Source organism: Ceratotherium simum, chromosome 32 (genome assembly GCF_057802395.1).
Source record: "Ceratotherium simum simum isolate JZ-2026a chromosome 32, ASM5780239v1, whole genome shotgun sequence".
Lineage (NCBI taxonomy): Eukaryota > Metazoa > Chordata > Mammalia > Perissodactyla > Rhinocerotidae > Ceratotherium > Ceratotherium simum.
The window spans coordinates 14,168,965-14,182,299 of record NC_141931.1 but is presented as its reverse complement, the minus strand read 5'-3'; the positions used below and the strand labels follow the sequence as shown (position 1 = coordinate 14,182,299).

The window sequence follows — 13,335 nt, the reverse complement described above, 5'->3', positions numbered from 1 at the left end:
CCTGAAATTTTTACAATGTTATAAACCAATGTTACTGCAATAAACAAAAAATTAAAAAAAATAATAATAAATTAAATAAATAAATAAATAAATAAATAAATAAAGGGGAGAAGAGAGAGACAATTTAAATTAGCAAGTCAAGGATGTGACATTTAAGCTAGTACTTGGTGTAAGGAGGTTGGTGGGGAGAGTGCTTTCCAGGAAGGGAGAATTGGAGATTAATTATCCAATTAATATGCCTTACAATTTACAGATAATACTTATTATCAAATTTTAACAGTAATCTAAAATGTATTTTTTAGGTTTAAAACCCATGCTTATCAATATATCAAATGCAATTTTAGAACAAATACTAATTACTATAAATACAAAAGTTTTCCTTGATATAATAAAACTAAAAGAATTCCATTCATCACATAGACAAATTCCAAGTAATAAATTAAGATAATATATGAATATATTAGCAAGTTAACCACGCTTAGAAGACTTTTTTAAGTGGATGACTTCGTTCCCGCACTTATATGTGAGACACTTGTAAATACATCAATTTTCTTTATCTTCGCACATGAGATTTCACTTTTATTTTTTACTGATTTTCTTTTAATTACCTGACCATAATTTTATGTGCATCTTAAGTTTAAAAAAGGGAAACTTTACAACTATGGGAGCAAAGCTACCATACCAGTTAACACAGGACCGGTTTGTGTTTCCATTACCTTTTCTGGGTTGAATCCCACAGAGCTCAATTTACAGGTAAAGTAGGAGAATTCTGCCCACTCACTTTTTGTTCTCATCTTTTCATCAGGCATGTCTTATCACTAAATACCATGAGCACTTCCTCGTCATCACCTTCTCCCTCACAATGCTTCTGGAGCTATCTTGCTCTTTCCTTCCTGCATCCTGCCCCCAGTTTCCCTGTTTCTTGCATTCCTACATCATTTTCCTTCTATGTATCTATTTGCCTTTGAGTGCTCCTGTGTTTACAGTCTGTCATTAGTTTAGGAGCAAGAGAATACACGATCTTCCAAGTTGTCAGTGAAAATCAGAAACTACACTTTTCGCCCTTGTTTCTAGTTAAGACACCTGAAAATACAAATGGAATGTACCGAGTTCATTCCAGAAGTCCTATATATTCATCTGCCCAGTTTTCCCCTTTTCTCATGAGTTTATATACCATGAGATCAGTAAGAATGTCATGAAAAAATAAAGATGATAGATATAATGCGACTTGCAAATTATAATCTGCTTAAGTATCTGATCATTCAATTGCTAAATGATTTGAGATTTTTTTTTTTCAATCTGCCTAAAAACCCAGTAGCAGCCCTGGTGGTCTTGTGGTTAAGAATCAGCATTCCCACCACCATGGCCCGGTTCATTTCAGGTGAGGGAACCCCACCACCTGTCTGTCAGTTGTCATACTACGGTGGCTGTGTGTGGCTGGGATGCTGAAAGCTCTGCCACCGGTATTTCAAATACCAGCAGGGTCACCCAGAGGGGACACATTTCACCAGAGCTTTCAGACTAAGACAGACTAGGAAGAAGGACCTGGCCACCCACTTCTGAAAAAACTGGCCACGAAAACCCTATGGATAGCAGCGGAGCAGTGTCTGATACAGAGCTGGAAGGTGAGAGGCTGGCACAAAAAGACTGGGCGGGGTTCTGTCTGCTCTCCACAGGGCACTAGGAGTTGGAATTGACTGGACAGCACTCACCACCACAACAACAATAACAACCCAGGTAGGATCAAATGGTAGGATTTTGGGTGACTGAATTTGAAATGTGAAAATAAAGCTCAAATATTGAAACTTTCTTCTAAGGACTCTCAAATAAAATCATAAAGGAATGAATTTAAGACCAGAATCTAAGGGCCAGTGTTACTATCCCTGCTTCATGCTGTGCATGAATTCATGTCAAAATGTAGAGTGGAAGGGCTGGCCCCGTGGCTTAGCGGTTAAGTGCGCACGCTCCGCTGCTGGCGGCCTGGGTTCGGATCCCAGGCGCGCACCGACACACCGCTTCTCCGGCCATGCTGAGGCCGCGTCCCACATACAGCAACTAGAGGGATGTGCAACTATGACATACAACTATCTACTGGGGCTTTGCGGGGAAAAATAAATTAAAAAAAAAAAAATGTAGAGTGGAAAACTATTCTGAATATCCACAGTAATTCATTTAATTCTCACAACAACCCAAAGAAGTAGGTATTGCTGTCATCCCATTTTAGAGATGAGGAAACTATAGATGGAGAAATTAAGTAATTTGTCCAAGGTCACTCAACCATCAAGAGGCAGGACCAGGAGTTTAACTCAGGCAGTCCTGCTCCAGAGCCCATTTTCCTAACCTCTCAACCAAATCGTACTGCTTTTCTAGAATCTGCTGCTTCTCCTACACAACTGACAGGAAATCTTCGCCTCCAAAAAAGGCTGACATCATAAGTCAGGTAGCTATGTTGGAAATCTAAAGATACCAGAAGTGTTGCCAAGGGTGTGCCAATATTCCCTGCCTCTTCCACAAGTGTTATTTGACATGAGAAGAGCTTGGAGTCACAGCACTTCTCAGCCCATTGATGAGAATGTCACCCAGATGTGTCCCTAATCCCTTAATGCATCAGTAGCCTCCTGAGTTACAAAGTGGTTTTATAAGTGAAAGTGCCTTATAAACTGTAAAACAATTAACATGAGGCATTCTTACATTCAGCATCTCTCATTTCCCCCTCTCTCTGCCTCAATTTAACCCCCATGGCCAGCAAGTCTTTTCAGGTTCTGAGCACTCTGTGTGGACCATGACAGTAACATCCCAGCTGGCCTCTGGGACTTCCACCTCTCGTGAGGCCAGCCTTCCTGCACAGTATTGTCCTTAAACAGCATTTTCTTCACAATGTTTCTTCCTTAAACAGCATTTTCTTCACAGTGCTTCTCAGCTCAAAATTTTCCATGATAACTTATTTCTTACCTGAAAGTAGAGGCTGCTTGAGAGGCTACAGGTAAAATGGTGGTCTTTTCCTGAATTCAACTCTAAAATGTTATTACATTCCAAAATCATTTTTCCTTTTTTACCTTTTCTTTTCTAGAACACATTATTCCTACTCTGCTCTGTAAGTATGGCCTATAGTCCAAATGAATACAACACTGACTCATTTATCATCACACGGCATCTAAACTCCTTCCAAATTCCCGTGCATGTTTATGACCCACATCTCTGGGAGCCTCTGCCGTCAGAGGTCTCTCCTCTGTCCCGTACGTTTGAAACCTTTATCTGGGGCCTTCCGCTGAGCAGAGCTTTCTCTCCCTTTATATTCAGCTTAGCTCAAATCTACCTCCTACACAAAACCTTTCTAACTACACAACCCTCGCTAATATCCTTCTCCTCCGCTCTCACAGAATGTGATGTGTGTAAATGCTTTCTTGGCATTTCCTTTTCTACTAATAAATTTGAGCATCTTTTAAAATGGTTATTGGCTATTATATCTGCTCTTCTGTGAATTGTCCATTCACCCTCTTTTGCTCATTTTTCTACTGGGCTGTTAGTCTTTCTCTTTTCAATATGAAAGAACTTTTGTATATTCTGGATGTTAAAATGTTCTCACCATATGCATTACAAATATTTTTCCAAATACCTGAAGACCACTGTTCTCCTTTTTATATTTTAAAAAGATATTCTCAGACACTTCCTTCTCCATATAAACTCTAACTTATTTAATTGACTCAAATATTTAATTTTATTTAAAATTTTTTAAAGCCTGTTTGGATTCTAATGGAATTGCAAAGAATTTTTTAAATTAATTTTGGAAGAATCAACATTTTTATGAGGTTGAGTATTGAGATTCCTAAGCCAAGAGCATAGAAGCATTTGTTCAGATATTATTTTATGTTCTTCAGTGAGATTTTATAGTTTTCCTCATTTACATCCCTCCATTTTGAAATGTAATTCAATTAAGACTTTTGCAACTTGAGGAATGGATATTTTCAAAGCTGAAAACCCTATAAATGCATAAAAATTACTGTTTGATATCATTATTATTGACTTTGCAAATGTTATCTTTTTCCATTGAAAGAGTTTTTAATTTTTATACAGTCAAGTATGTCAAACTATTCTTTTATAGTTTCTGGATCTCCGGTTTTGTTAAAGAACAACTGCTATCCCTATGTGGTATATACAGTGTTCCAGATTGTCTTTTAAGATTTTTAAATTATTTTATTATTTACATTCACATATTTAACCCATCTGGAATTCATTTTGTGTATGGTTTAAGACTCAGGTCCAATTGTATTTTTACCCTGATGGATGGCCAGTTATGTCAGCACCATTTATTAACTAATCCAACTTTTTCCCACTGACTTAAACCAACACTTTTATCATATATTAAATTCTTATACATATTGGAATCTATTTCAGGATTCCCTATGCTATCCTTCTGATTATTTTATCTCTTACTATACCAATCCCATATTGATTTAATTTCAGTGGTTTTATATTATGTTATGGTAACTCGTACCTTAAGTTCTCCTTCACTCGTCTTCACTTTCATACTTTTAAAGGCTATTCTCAGGCATTTCCTTTCCATTCAAACTCTAAGATCATTTACTCACACGTTAAAAAAAAACTCTACTGGATTCTAATTGAAATTGCATGACATTTATATATTAATTTTGGGAGAACTGAAATTTTTATCTATTGAGACTTTCAGCCAAAAACATGGCATGTCTTTTTCAGATCTTTTTATCTTCTTCAAGAAAATTTCAAAGTTTTCTTCATTTACATCACCTCTTTTTTATTTTGTGATTAAACTAAAGCATTTAAAATTGAGAAAATTGATATTTTTATTACTAAGGTAAAAATTGTGTATGTGTGTGTGTATAGATAGATAGAAATCTAATTATTGATCCAATCTAATCTAATTGATATGACTATTGCTGAATTCTAGAAATCCTAGGAAATGTGACAACATGGCTAAACCCACTGAAAAAGGTTAGGATTTGAGCCATGAGAAAAGAAAACTTTGTTTTGTGCTTAAAATTGAACTTATTTTATCTGTTACTGAAATTTATAATTATTGCAATCCTATATGAAATGGTTTCAGAAACATTATCTCTGCATATTCTTGCAATTAAAGATATTATCTAAAATGAAATATTTTCCTGTGCTGCTAGAAACAAAATCTCTGAATAAAATCATTGTGGAATCATTGCTAGAGTCTTACCTGACTAGAAAGTTTAGACGCTTCCACAGCATGTTCAAAATCTGGTCTTCCAATTACAGCAGGCTCCTTATTCATTACTCCTTGCCCTTTCTTATAGTCTGCCTAAAATGAATAAATAACACAATGTTAAATACTTCTACTATCCAATGAAGAATTACATTGACATTAGCCAAAATAAAATATAATAGACCCTCAGTCCATAAAAAATATTCCTTATAATTCGCCAAATACTAAAATGCTGACTGCTAAAGCAGGAATTGATTTAATAATGTGATTATTTAAATAAACTCAACTTTTTTGTAGTAAAATAATTACTAATTTGAGTCTATGTACCCAGTCATCATCATCATTGTGTTTACATATAAACACTGAAAAAACAATAGGAGAAATTTCTGGATAATTGAGACTGCATTCTGTATACAGATGGCTTTAAGGCTTTGTTTAGTCTTAGGAACTGAACTAACCCAGTTTGGTTAACATGCAGTTGAATTTAGTAAACAGTTATTGATTTTTAAGGTGAGTACAGCTATGTTATTCAAATATTGGATTCAAGTTAAGTTATCATTTTAATCAGGGTTTCAGGCATGTTTAAGTAAAATGATATTAACCAAGGAGGATGTCTTAGAGAAGACAAGAAACAGCCATGAGGTGAGGAAATGTACAAGGATAAATGTTGGCAGAAGAGAATCTGCATAATTAACAGCAACAAGATGGGAACGAGGCCAAGTGAAGTTCTTTGGCTCGGGGTAAAATGAGAGATAATATGGGACCAAGATGACTGACAACCTTGACTTTCAGGCTGAGACATTTGAACCTTATCTTGTACCCACATAGTACTTATTTCTCTAACAGTATAACACTAGCCATAGTCAAGTCGACTTTGGACAGTTTCTACATATACCTGAATAATTTAAATAGTCAAATGAATAATCCAGATAAGAAAACTGAGACGTCATTAATTTAGATTGATTCCTTTCATTCATTGAATTAACAATCCAACTACCAAAGTCACGCTTTGTCTTCTGCAAAAATAAGAAATCATTTCTGCTCAAGATAAGAAAGAGAGATTACATTGCTTATGATCTTGGAGATCTGCATTGCCATCTTGATGTCTGGTCTGTCGAGCCCCGCACTATACATGTGGCTGTCCTGCATATCTTTTCTATAAGAAATCTGATCAAAGAGATAGTTTTGATTGAAAAAAAAGAAATTAGTAATTTCATATAGCTACTAGCCTTAATGTCCATACCATTATTTATCCTTGCCATAATCATGTAGAGAGCCCACTGATCATAAGTTTTTTTTAATGCACAACATTTATTTGGATAGATATATTCTCTTTTTACTATACCTATGCCTCAATAACATTATTGCATAGGAACTGAATTGATACAACATAAGGAATATGAGACCAAGACCTCAGCACAAAACCAATCTTACAGGATTTTACATATACCACCCTCATAAGCACACTGTTGTGTGTAGGTGTGTGTATGTATATTCACAAACAGAATATCCTCATCAGGGGCTTTAACTTGCCCACAGCACAGTCTCAACCCCTAGTGGACACAGGATGAGCTCCAGCATACAAATAGAGAAAAATCACTTCCAGAGGGAAGGGTGTGTGAGCTCAGAAACTCTCTTAGCTTTCACCCTCCCAGCCACACCCTTCTCTCCCTTTACTGACCCCTGTCTGGGAGGCCTAGTCATGGGTACTGATAGTTTTATTATCTAGTAAATAGCACTGCAACAACGTGATCCTCCCAAAATAAAAGCAATGACATTAAGGAATACTCTTCCTCTGAATGCATGTTAGACACAATCAAACCAAAGTGTGGAAAATAGAGATTTAAAGAGGAAAAGAAAAAAAAAAAAAAAAAATATATATATATATATATATATATATATTTGGGGTCCACCCCATCCCTCTTTTATAGAATTTCAGTAAATGAGGCCCAAGAATCTGTATTTTGTTGAATTCCCCAGTTGACTGTGATGAATCAGTGTTGTAGATAATATCAATTGTATCTTGTTATTTTCCTTTCAACCTTGCAGAATCAGAAAACATTTGTACTTTCTTAGGTCTTTCAAATATGTATATAGATATAGTCAAATGTACTTTAGATGACAGTGGTCATTTAGATTAACTCAACTGACAAATGGGAGGAGATGGAAGCAAATTGGTATAATGTCCAACAGTCAACGTCTCATCGTCTGTCCACTTCTCTATTTCTTGAGAGCATGAGCTGAAGGAATATTTAGCTATTTGCTAGATGCAATTCTATTTGGCAATATCACCAAGGCTGGTCAATTTGTCCACGACATGATATCTATTAAAGCTATAATGCAAAGGGTACAGTAATGGTCTTTTTTAAAACCCATCTTCACATTTTTCAAGGCATAGAAATGTAGAGCACAGAAATGTACAACTGAACACCTATACAAAATGCACAATTAATTACATTTTGTACAAAACAAGTATTTCTAGTGTTGCCCCCAAAGTTTCTACACTAGCATCATCTGGGGTACTTATTTAAAATTTAGATTTCTGAGGTCCCTCCCCAACCCTCTGTAACAGAATTTCAGTAAATGAGGCCCAAGCATCTTCATTTTAGTGAATTCCCCAGTTGACTGCTATGAATAAGTGTTTTAGATAATATCAGTTGTATCTTGTTATTTTCCTTTCAAGTTTGCAGAGTTAAAAAACATCTGTACTTTCTTACTTTCAAAAATAATATCAAAGGTAAGAAATGATAACCCATTAATACTTCTATAGGCTCTCTATACATTATATTATTCTATTTCAATAAAACATTTATATACATTTCTATTTATTCTTTTAAGAGCTTGTATGTGCCTCACCACCAAGATTTTTTTTTTTCTGGTGAGGGAGACTGGCCCTGAGCTAACATCTGTTGCCAATCTTCCTCTTTTTGCTTGAGGAAGATTGGCCCTAAGCTAACATTTGTGCCAGTCTTTCCTCTATTTTGTACGTGGGTCACTGCCATAGCATGGCTTGATGAGTGGTGTGGGTCTGCATCCAGGATCCAAACCTGCGAACCTGGGCTGCCGAAGCAGAGCACGTGAACTTAACCACTACGTCACCGGGCCAGCCTCCACCAAGACTATTTTTTAAAGTATGCTTATAATTGTAAATCAGTCTGGCAAGTGAACACAGCTTAAATACAATTAGCATAAGTTCAGCAAGAACATCTGTTTTCTTCAATATTTCTATTTTCATAGGCTTTACCTTAACAAGTAATTTTAGGTAGGTTTTGCACACACAGGTAGCAAAAAATACCATAAAAATAAGATGAAAACTGAGTTATTTTGTTGGGTGAATTTTATATCATTAGGGACTTAAAATAAGCCAATTTCATTGGTTTCAAAAAGCAACACACTCATCCACAAACGATGGCCAATCAACCTCAGCCTACACGGAGTTAAACACAAGCTGTGTAAACAAAAACCAACTCTCAGGTGAAAACAAACCCAAATTATCACCCCCCTACAAGACTGTTTCTAAGTTACTACATTCATATGAAAACCATAGGGGGGAAATGTCTTTTTGTTTAGAAAAGAATGAGGGTAAAAATGGAAACCCACACTTTCTGAAAAGAGCTGCAACCTTTCAGAAATCTAGGCTTTACATGGGTTACCTAATTATATGCTGTTCAGCCTAATGACTGTGTGAAGAGAGGTGAACAGCACAAAGGCGGCAGGAGCGGGACTCTGAATAGGGCCCCATCATCCATGTAAATTGCAAATTAGAGGCCGGCATATGCAACTCAAAACAAATATTAAGATTGACATGAGCTGCCAATTCAAACAAGCAGACACCACAGAGCCACACGGGAGAAAAACACTGGGAGCGTGGTCACTAGTCAGATCTTCCAGAATATCACCGCTCGGGAATATTCCACAGGGACGGGGGCTTACGCTGAGGGGCACTGAAATTTTCACTATCTGCAGGGATGTCTGATGGTAGGTGGTATGGCAACGTGGTTGCCTGAGTGGACTATTCATCTTCCTCCACCTCACCTGTTACTTAGCTCTGAGGGAAGCTCAGCTGACATTTCTATGTATTTGCTCCATTCTGCAGCCCATCGGGACCAAGGAAGAATAAAAATGTTACGCAGCAGGAGAGGTTTGTCAGCAGAAGATTAAAGACTATATATACACTTTTTTCTATTTTCTGAATAAATTCAAACCCTAAATGCTAACTGTAAGATTTATATCCATTAAACCAAGTTCCCTTTACAACTCTCCTATTTCAATTTTTTTCTAAATTTTCAACTATTTATTCTCACTTATGAGAGAATAGAATTATTAGAATGATAATTATTGTAATAATTAATATTAGAATAATTATCATTATCATAATTAATATTAGAATAATTATTAGAATAATTCTAGTAAGTTCCACAAAGGAAACAAATAGAATTTTAATGGGCATTGCACTAAACCTACAAAATGATTTAGGGAAAAATGATATCTCAACAATATTTCAGTCTATTCCAGGAGAAGAAGGTGTATTTCTCCAATTCTTTAAATCTTTTATTATACCTTTCAATGAAGTTTCATCATTTTCTTCTATAGGTCCTGGATGGGGCAATATAACAATTATCATATGATTATCATTTTTCTACAGTTATCTTGCACCCAAGACAAACAGCTTTATCTTTTTAATGGTATATAACAGCACATAATCTTATCTACAAAGAATGATTGTGGTTTCTTTCTCAGGAACACCCAAAATTATTACTTTACCAGGTTTGATGTCTTCTTCCTGTCTTTTTTCCAATGAATTTATTTCCTTGCCCTTTTCTGCATATCTGGGTCATTTTCCTAAATTACTCCTTTGTAGTGGACATGTGTTAATTTTTTTTTATCTGTCTAGCATTTTTTATTTGGAAACTGCCTCTCTCTCACTCTTGTGACTTGGTGAGGCTCTCAAATGCAGCCTATCTTCCTGGTGACAGGAGTGGCCACACAACAGGCTGTCCAATCAGATACCCCATCCCTTTGGAAACCGTGATTAACAAGAGGGCAGGCACATAACCCAAGTAGGGCCAGAGTCATCTGAAGGATCTGAGGCTGGGGGAGAAAGAGCTGCTGTACTTTCCTCTGGGATCAACTGCTGTGAGGATGATTTAATTTTGGAAACATCAGCTATCATTCTGAGACCACCTAGACAGGGTCTGTCTGCAAGAGAAGTCCTATGGAAACAAGCAGGGCCAAAGAGATGGGGAGAGAGGAAGAGTCCCGGTGACACTATGGAGCCTCTAGATCCAGCTACACCTGAAGGTAGTTTGAACTTCCCAAGTAGGCAAAGCAATAAATTCTCATTTTTTTACTTGAGCTAATGTGAGATGGATTTCTGTCACTAAATCTAGAAATTCCTGACTAACACTTTCTCCATTTCACATGTTTTTCTGCAGTGTCAAATCTGTTCTTTACTGCCTCCAACAAAGATTTTAATTCCACCAAATCTGTCATTGAATTTCTTCCTTATCTCACCATGTTCAACTTTGCCCCTCAGTTTGTATTTTTATCTCGTTTTATTATCTTGTAATCTCAGCTTTTTCTTTCCTTATGTCTTTCCTTATATCCTCTTCTGTTTCATAAGGCCACATCTTTTGCATGTTTTTTACATTCGTGCAGAGTGTCCAGTGTGCCAGGCACTGTTCTGAACACTTTACATGAGTTAATTTATTCAATCCTCACCGCACCCCTGTTGGGCTGAATTGTCTGTACTAAACCGGGCTCTATCAACACTCCCTCCCAAGGCTGGAACCAGTTATCCAGAATCCCCTTGCTGTATCATTCTGGGTTAGACTTGGCCAATAAGAGTCTCATATTAGATTTTGAAAATGACACTGAAATGGATGCCTTTATTCTCCATGTACAGCCAGACACATACATGTCAGACAAAGGATTCCCAGGGACTCTGCAGCAAGCTTTTCATATCCAGACAACAGTGACTTGAGACTCCTCAGTAGTTGAATTAATAAACCAGAGAGAAGCAAAACCTCCACCAAGACTGTCTTCACAGTGAAATTCAAGCACTTGGAGCTGCGAAAGTGAGAGCTGAGGGATGGCAGCCAGGATGAAAAGCCACAGAGACACACCTGCGGGGGCTGAGGGCAGAGCCAGCAGACAGACTTCAAGAAATCAAATCCAATTGGCCCAGAACCATTCATTCCCTTTGCTGCTCTGGTGAAGGTTAACGTGATTCTTGGCGAGAAGAAACTAGATGGGATATATATCTTTTAAGTTTGTGGAGCAGAAGTGAGCAGCGTAGCCTGTATTTAGTTATAATCTGGAAACATCAGTTGAGTCCTTCTCAAGAAATCATTTTCTCATTATCATAAACTTTCACACTAAGAAGCCCTCCAAGTATCATCAAATAGGCACATGGACTGGAAATTCTATCTCAGTGAGGCTTCTTTCTGTCTGGGCATGCTGTACGTAAAAAAACTACGACATTATTAAATTGTAATATTTTTAGAATTGAATGTAAACCTTTTAAATATAAGTAAAGGCAGGATCTGCTATCTATCAGAAGACAGAAAAGTTTTCCATCTTCTAAAAGATGGAGGAAAACATGAAGCTGTGTCTAGAACAGTTGATCATTATTATTACGGTCCTTGTTTATACAGCATTTTATAGTTGATAAAAGGTTTCTTATTCATGATTTAATTTTATCACCACCACAATCTTGTGAAGCAGGCCGAATAAGTATTACTAACTATTCTGTCTTAGAGATGAGTGAAATACTAATATATCAAATTTAATACTAAATCCTAAAGCACTGTTATTGTAAGTCGCTTCGGGGAACCACAGTTATAAATGTTTTTCTAGTATCATGTTACTGATTTATTTTTAAGCTTTTTTACTTTCTGATGAAACAGAAATTCTGTCTACTGATAAGTTTTTATTAATGTTAAGAAAGTACATATATCATTTTTGAAAAGAACATTAAGTCTCTGGCATCCCCTGCTGAATACTTCTTTCTAATACACACTGAATTGATTACCAATATGGCATTTTGGAAAAGTTTACCATTCCAATTTCATCACAAGTCTATACAGGCCACATTACTTATAAAACTTAAAATGGCAGCTTAAAATTTGTTTGACTTATTTCAGAACCATTGGACTTCATGTCTAATAAGATTGATGAGAACTCAAAATATTCCTGGGGTTTTCATTACAAACCCATCTTTAGGGGAAAGTAACAAGACAGAGTATCTCCCATTTCCCTAATTACATTAGAAAAATATGGCAGGGGTACATCCCTTAAGATACAGGAGGATCTAGATTGGCTGTTTTCAATCATATTTTGATTATAGTATCAACAAGATAGGGAGTTATATGGCTTCAGGAAACTTTTGAATATGCTCTTCTGAACTAAATGCTTCTTAATATAAATTTCATATTGATTTGGCCTTTTTATAAATCTAACCTCTTTTAATTGTTTTGAATTAACTATGAAATCACCCTAAACTCTTAAATTACCCTTTAAAACTGGAGGAGGACCAAATAGGACTAATATTTTATGGAGTGGCTCTTCCTCAGATCCCTTCACATATCTTATCTTATTTAACACTTGTGAGAGCCCTATGAGGTAAATATTGTTTTTATGGATGAGAAAACACGAGATTTAGAGATATTAAATAACTTGCCCAAGGTCATCCAGACTACACATGGCAAAGAAAGCATTTTAATCCCGGTCTGACTTCAAATTTCTTTTCTATTATATGCCACAGTAGAGGATATTCTGAGAAAGAACTTTTTTTCACTGTTTTGTGATCATTGAATGTTGGGGTGACAGAAGAGACTACTGCCCTCAGAATACTCGTCCCCTTGGAACTCTCACTTATTCAGAGGTGAAAATTCAGTTGGCCAGTCACAAAAAACCCTCTCTCCCACCCTCTTCTGCTTATTCACATCTCTAAAGATATATGGAATAGAATGGTTCTGGAAAAAAAAGAATCACTCCCTTTGGCTCATTGATGAATATTCTAATAGAAGAGTTGAGTAGAAAGAAGGCAGAAACTGTAACTGCCCCAGTTTCTTGGTTCTCTAAAAGATATCAGAAAGCTGATTTGATTTTGGTGGAAACATAAAAAG

General features: G+C 36.3%; 1 protein-coding gene across 8 annotated transcripts in view; it reads right to left on the bottom strand.

Annotated features, from left to right (window-relative positions):
* The window catches only part of NEBL (nebulette), a 337,317-nt gene that overhangs the window by 76,168 nt on the left and 247,814 nt on the right, over positions 1-13,335 (bottom strand). For 5 of the 8 annotated variants that reach the window (XM_087420766.1, XM_087420765.1, XM_087420767.1 and 2 more), the window contains 2 exons: positions 6,272-6,373; positions 5,201-5,302 (listed from right to left, as the gene is read on the bottom strand). The exons of 2 other annotated variants lie outside the window; for them this stretch is intronic. In XM_087420766.1, the coding sequence (XP_087276892.1) occupies positions 5,201-5,302; positions 6,272-6,373 (204 nt within the window). The remainder of the gene's footprint in view (positions 1-5,200; positions 5,303-6,271; positions 6,374-13,335) is intronic. One more of the 8 variants, XM_087420770.1, reaches the window with a different exon arrangement.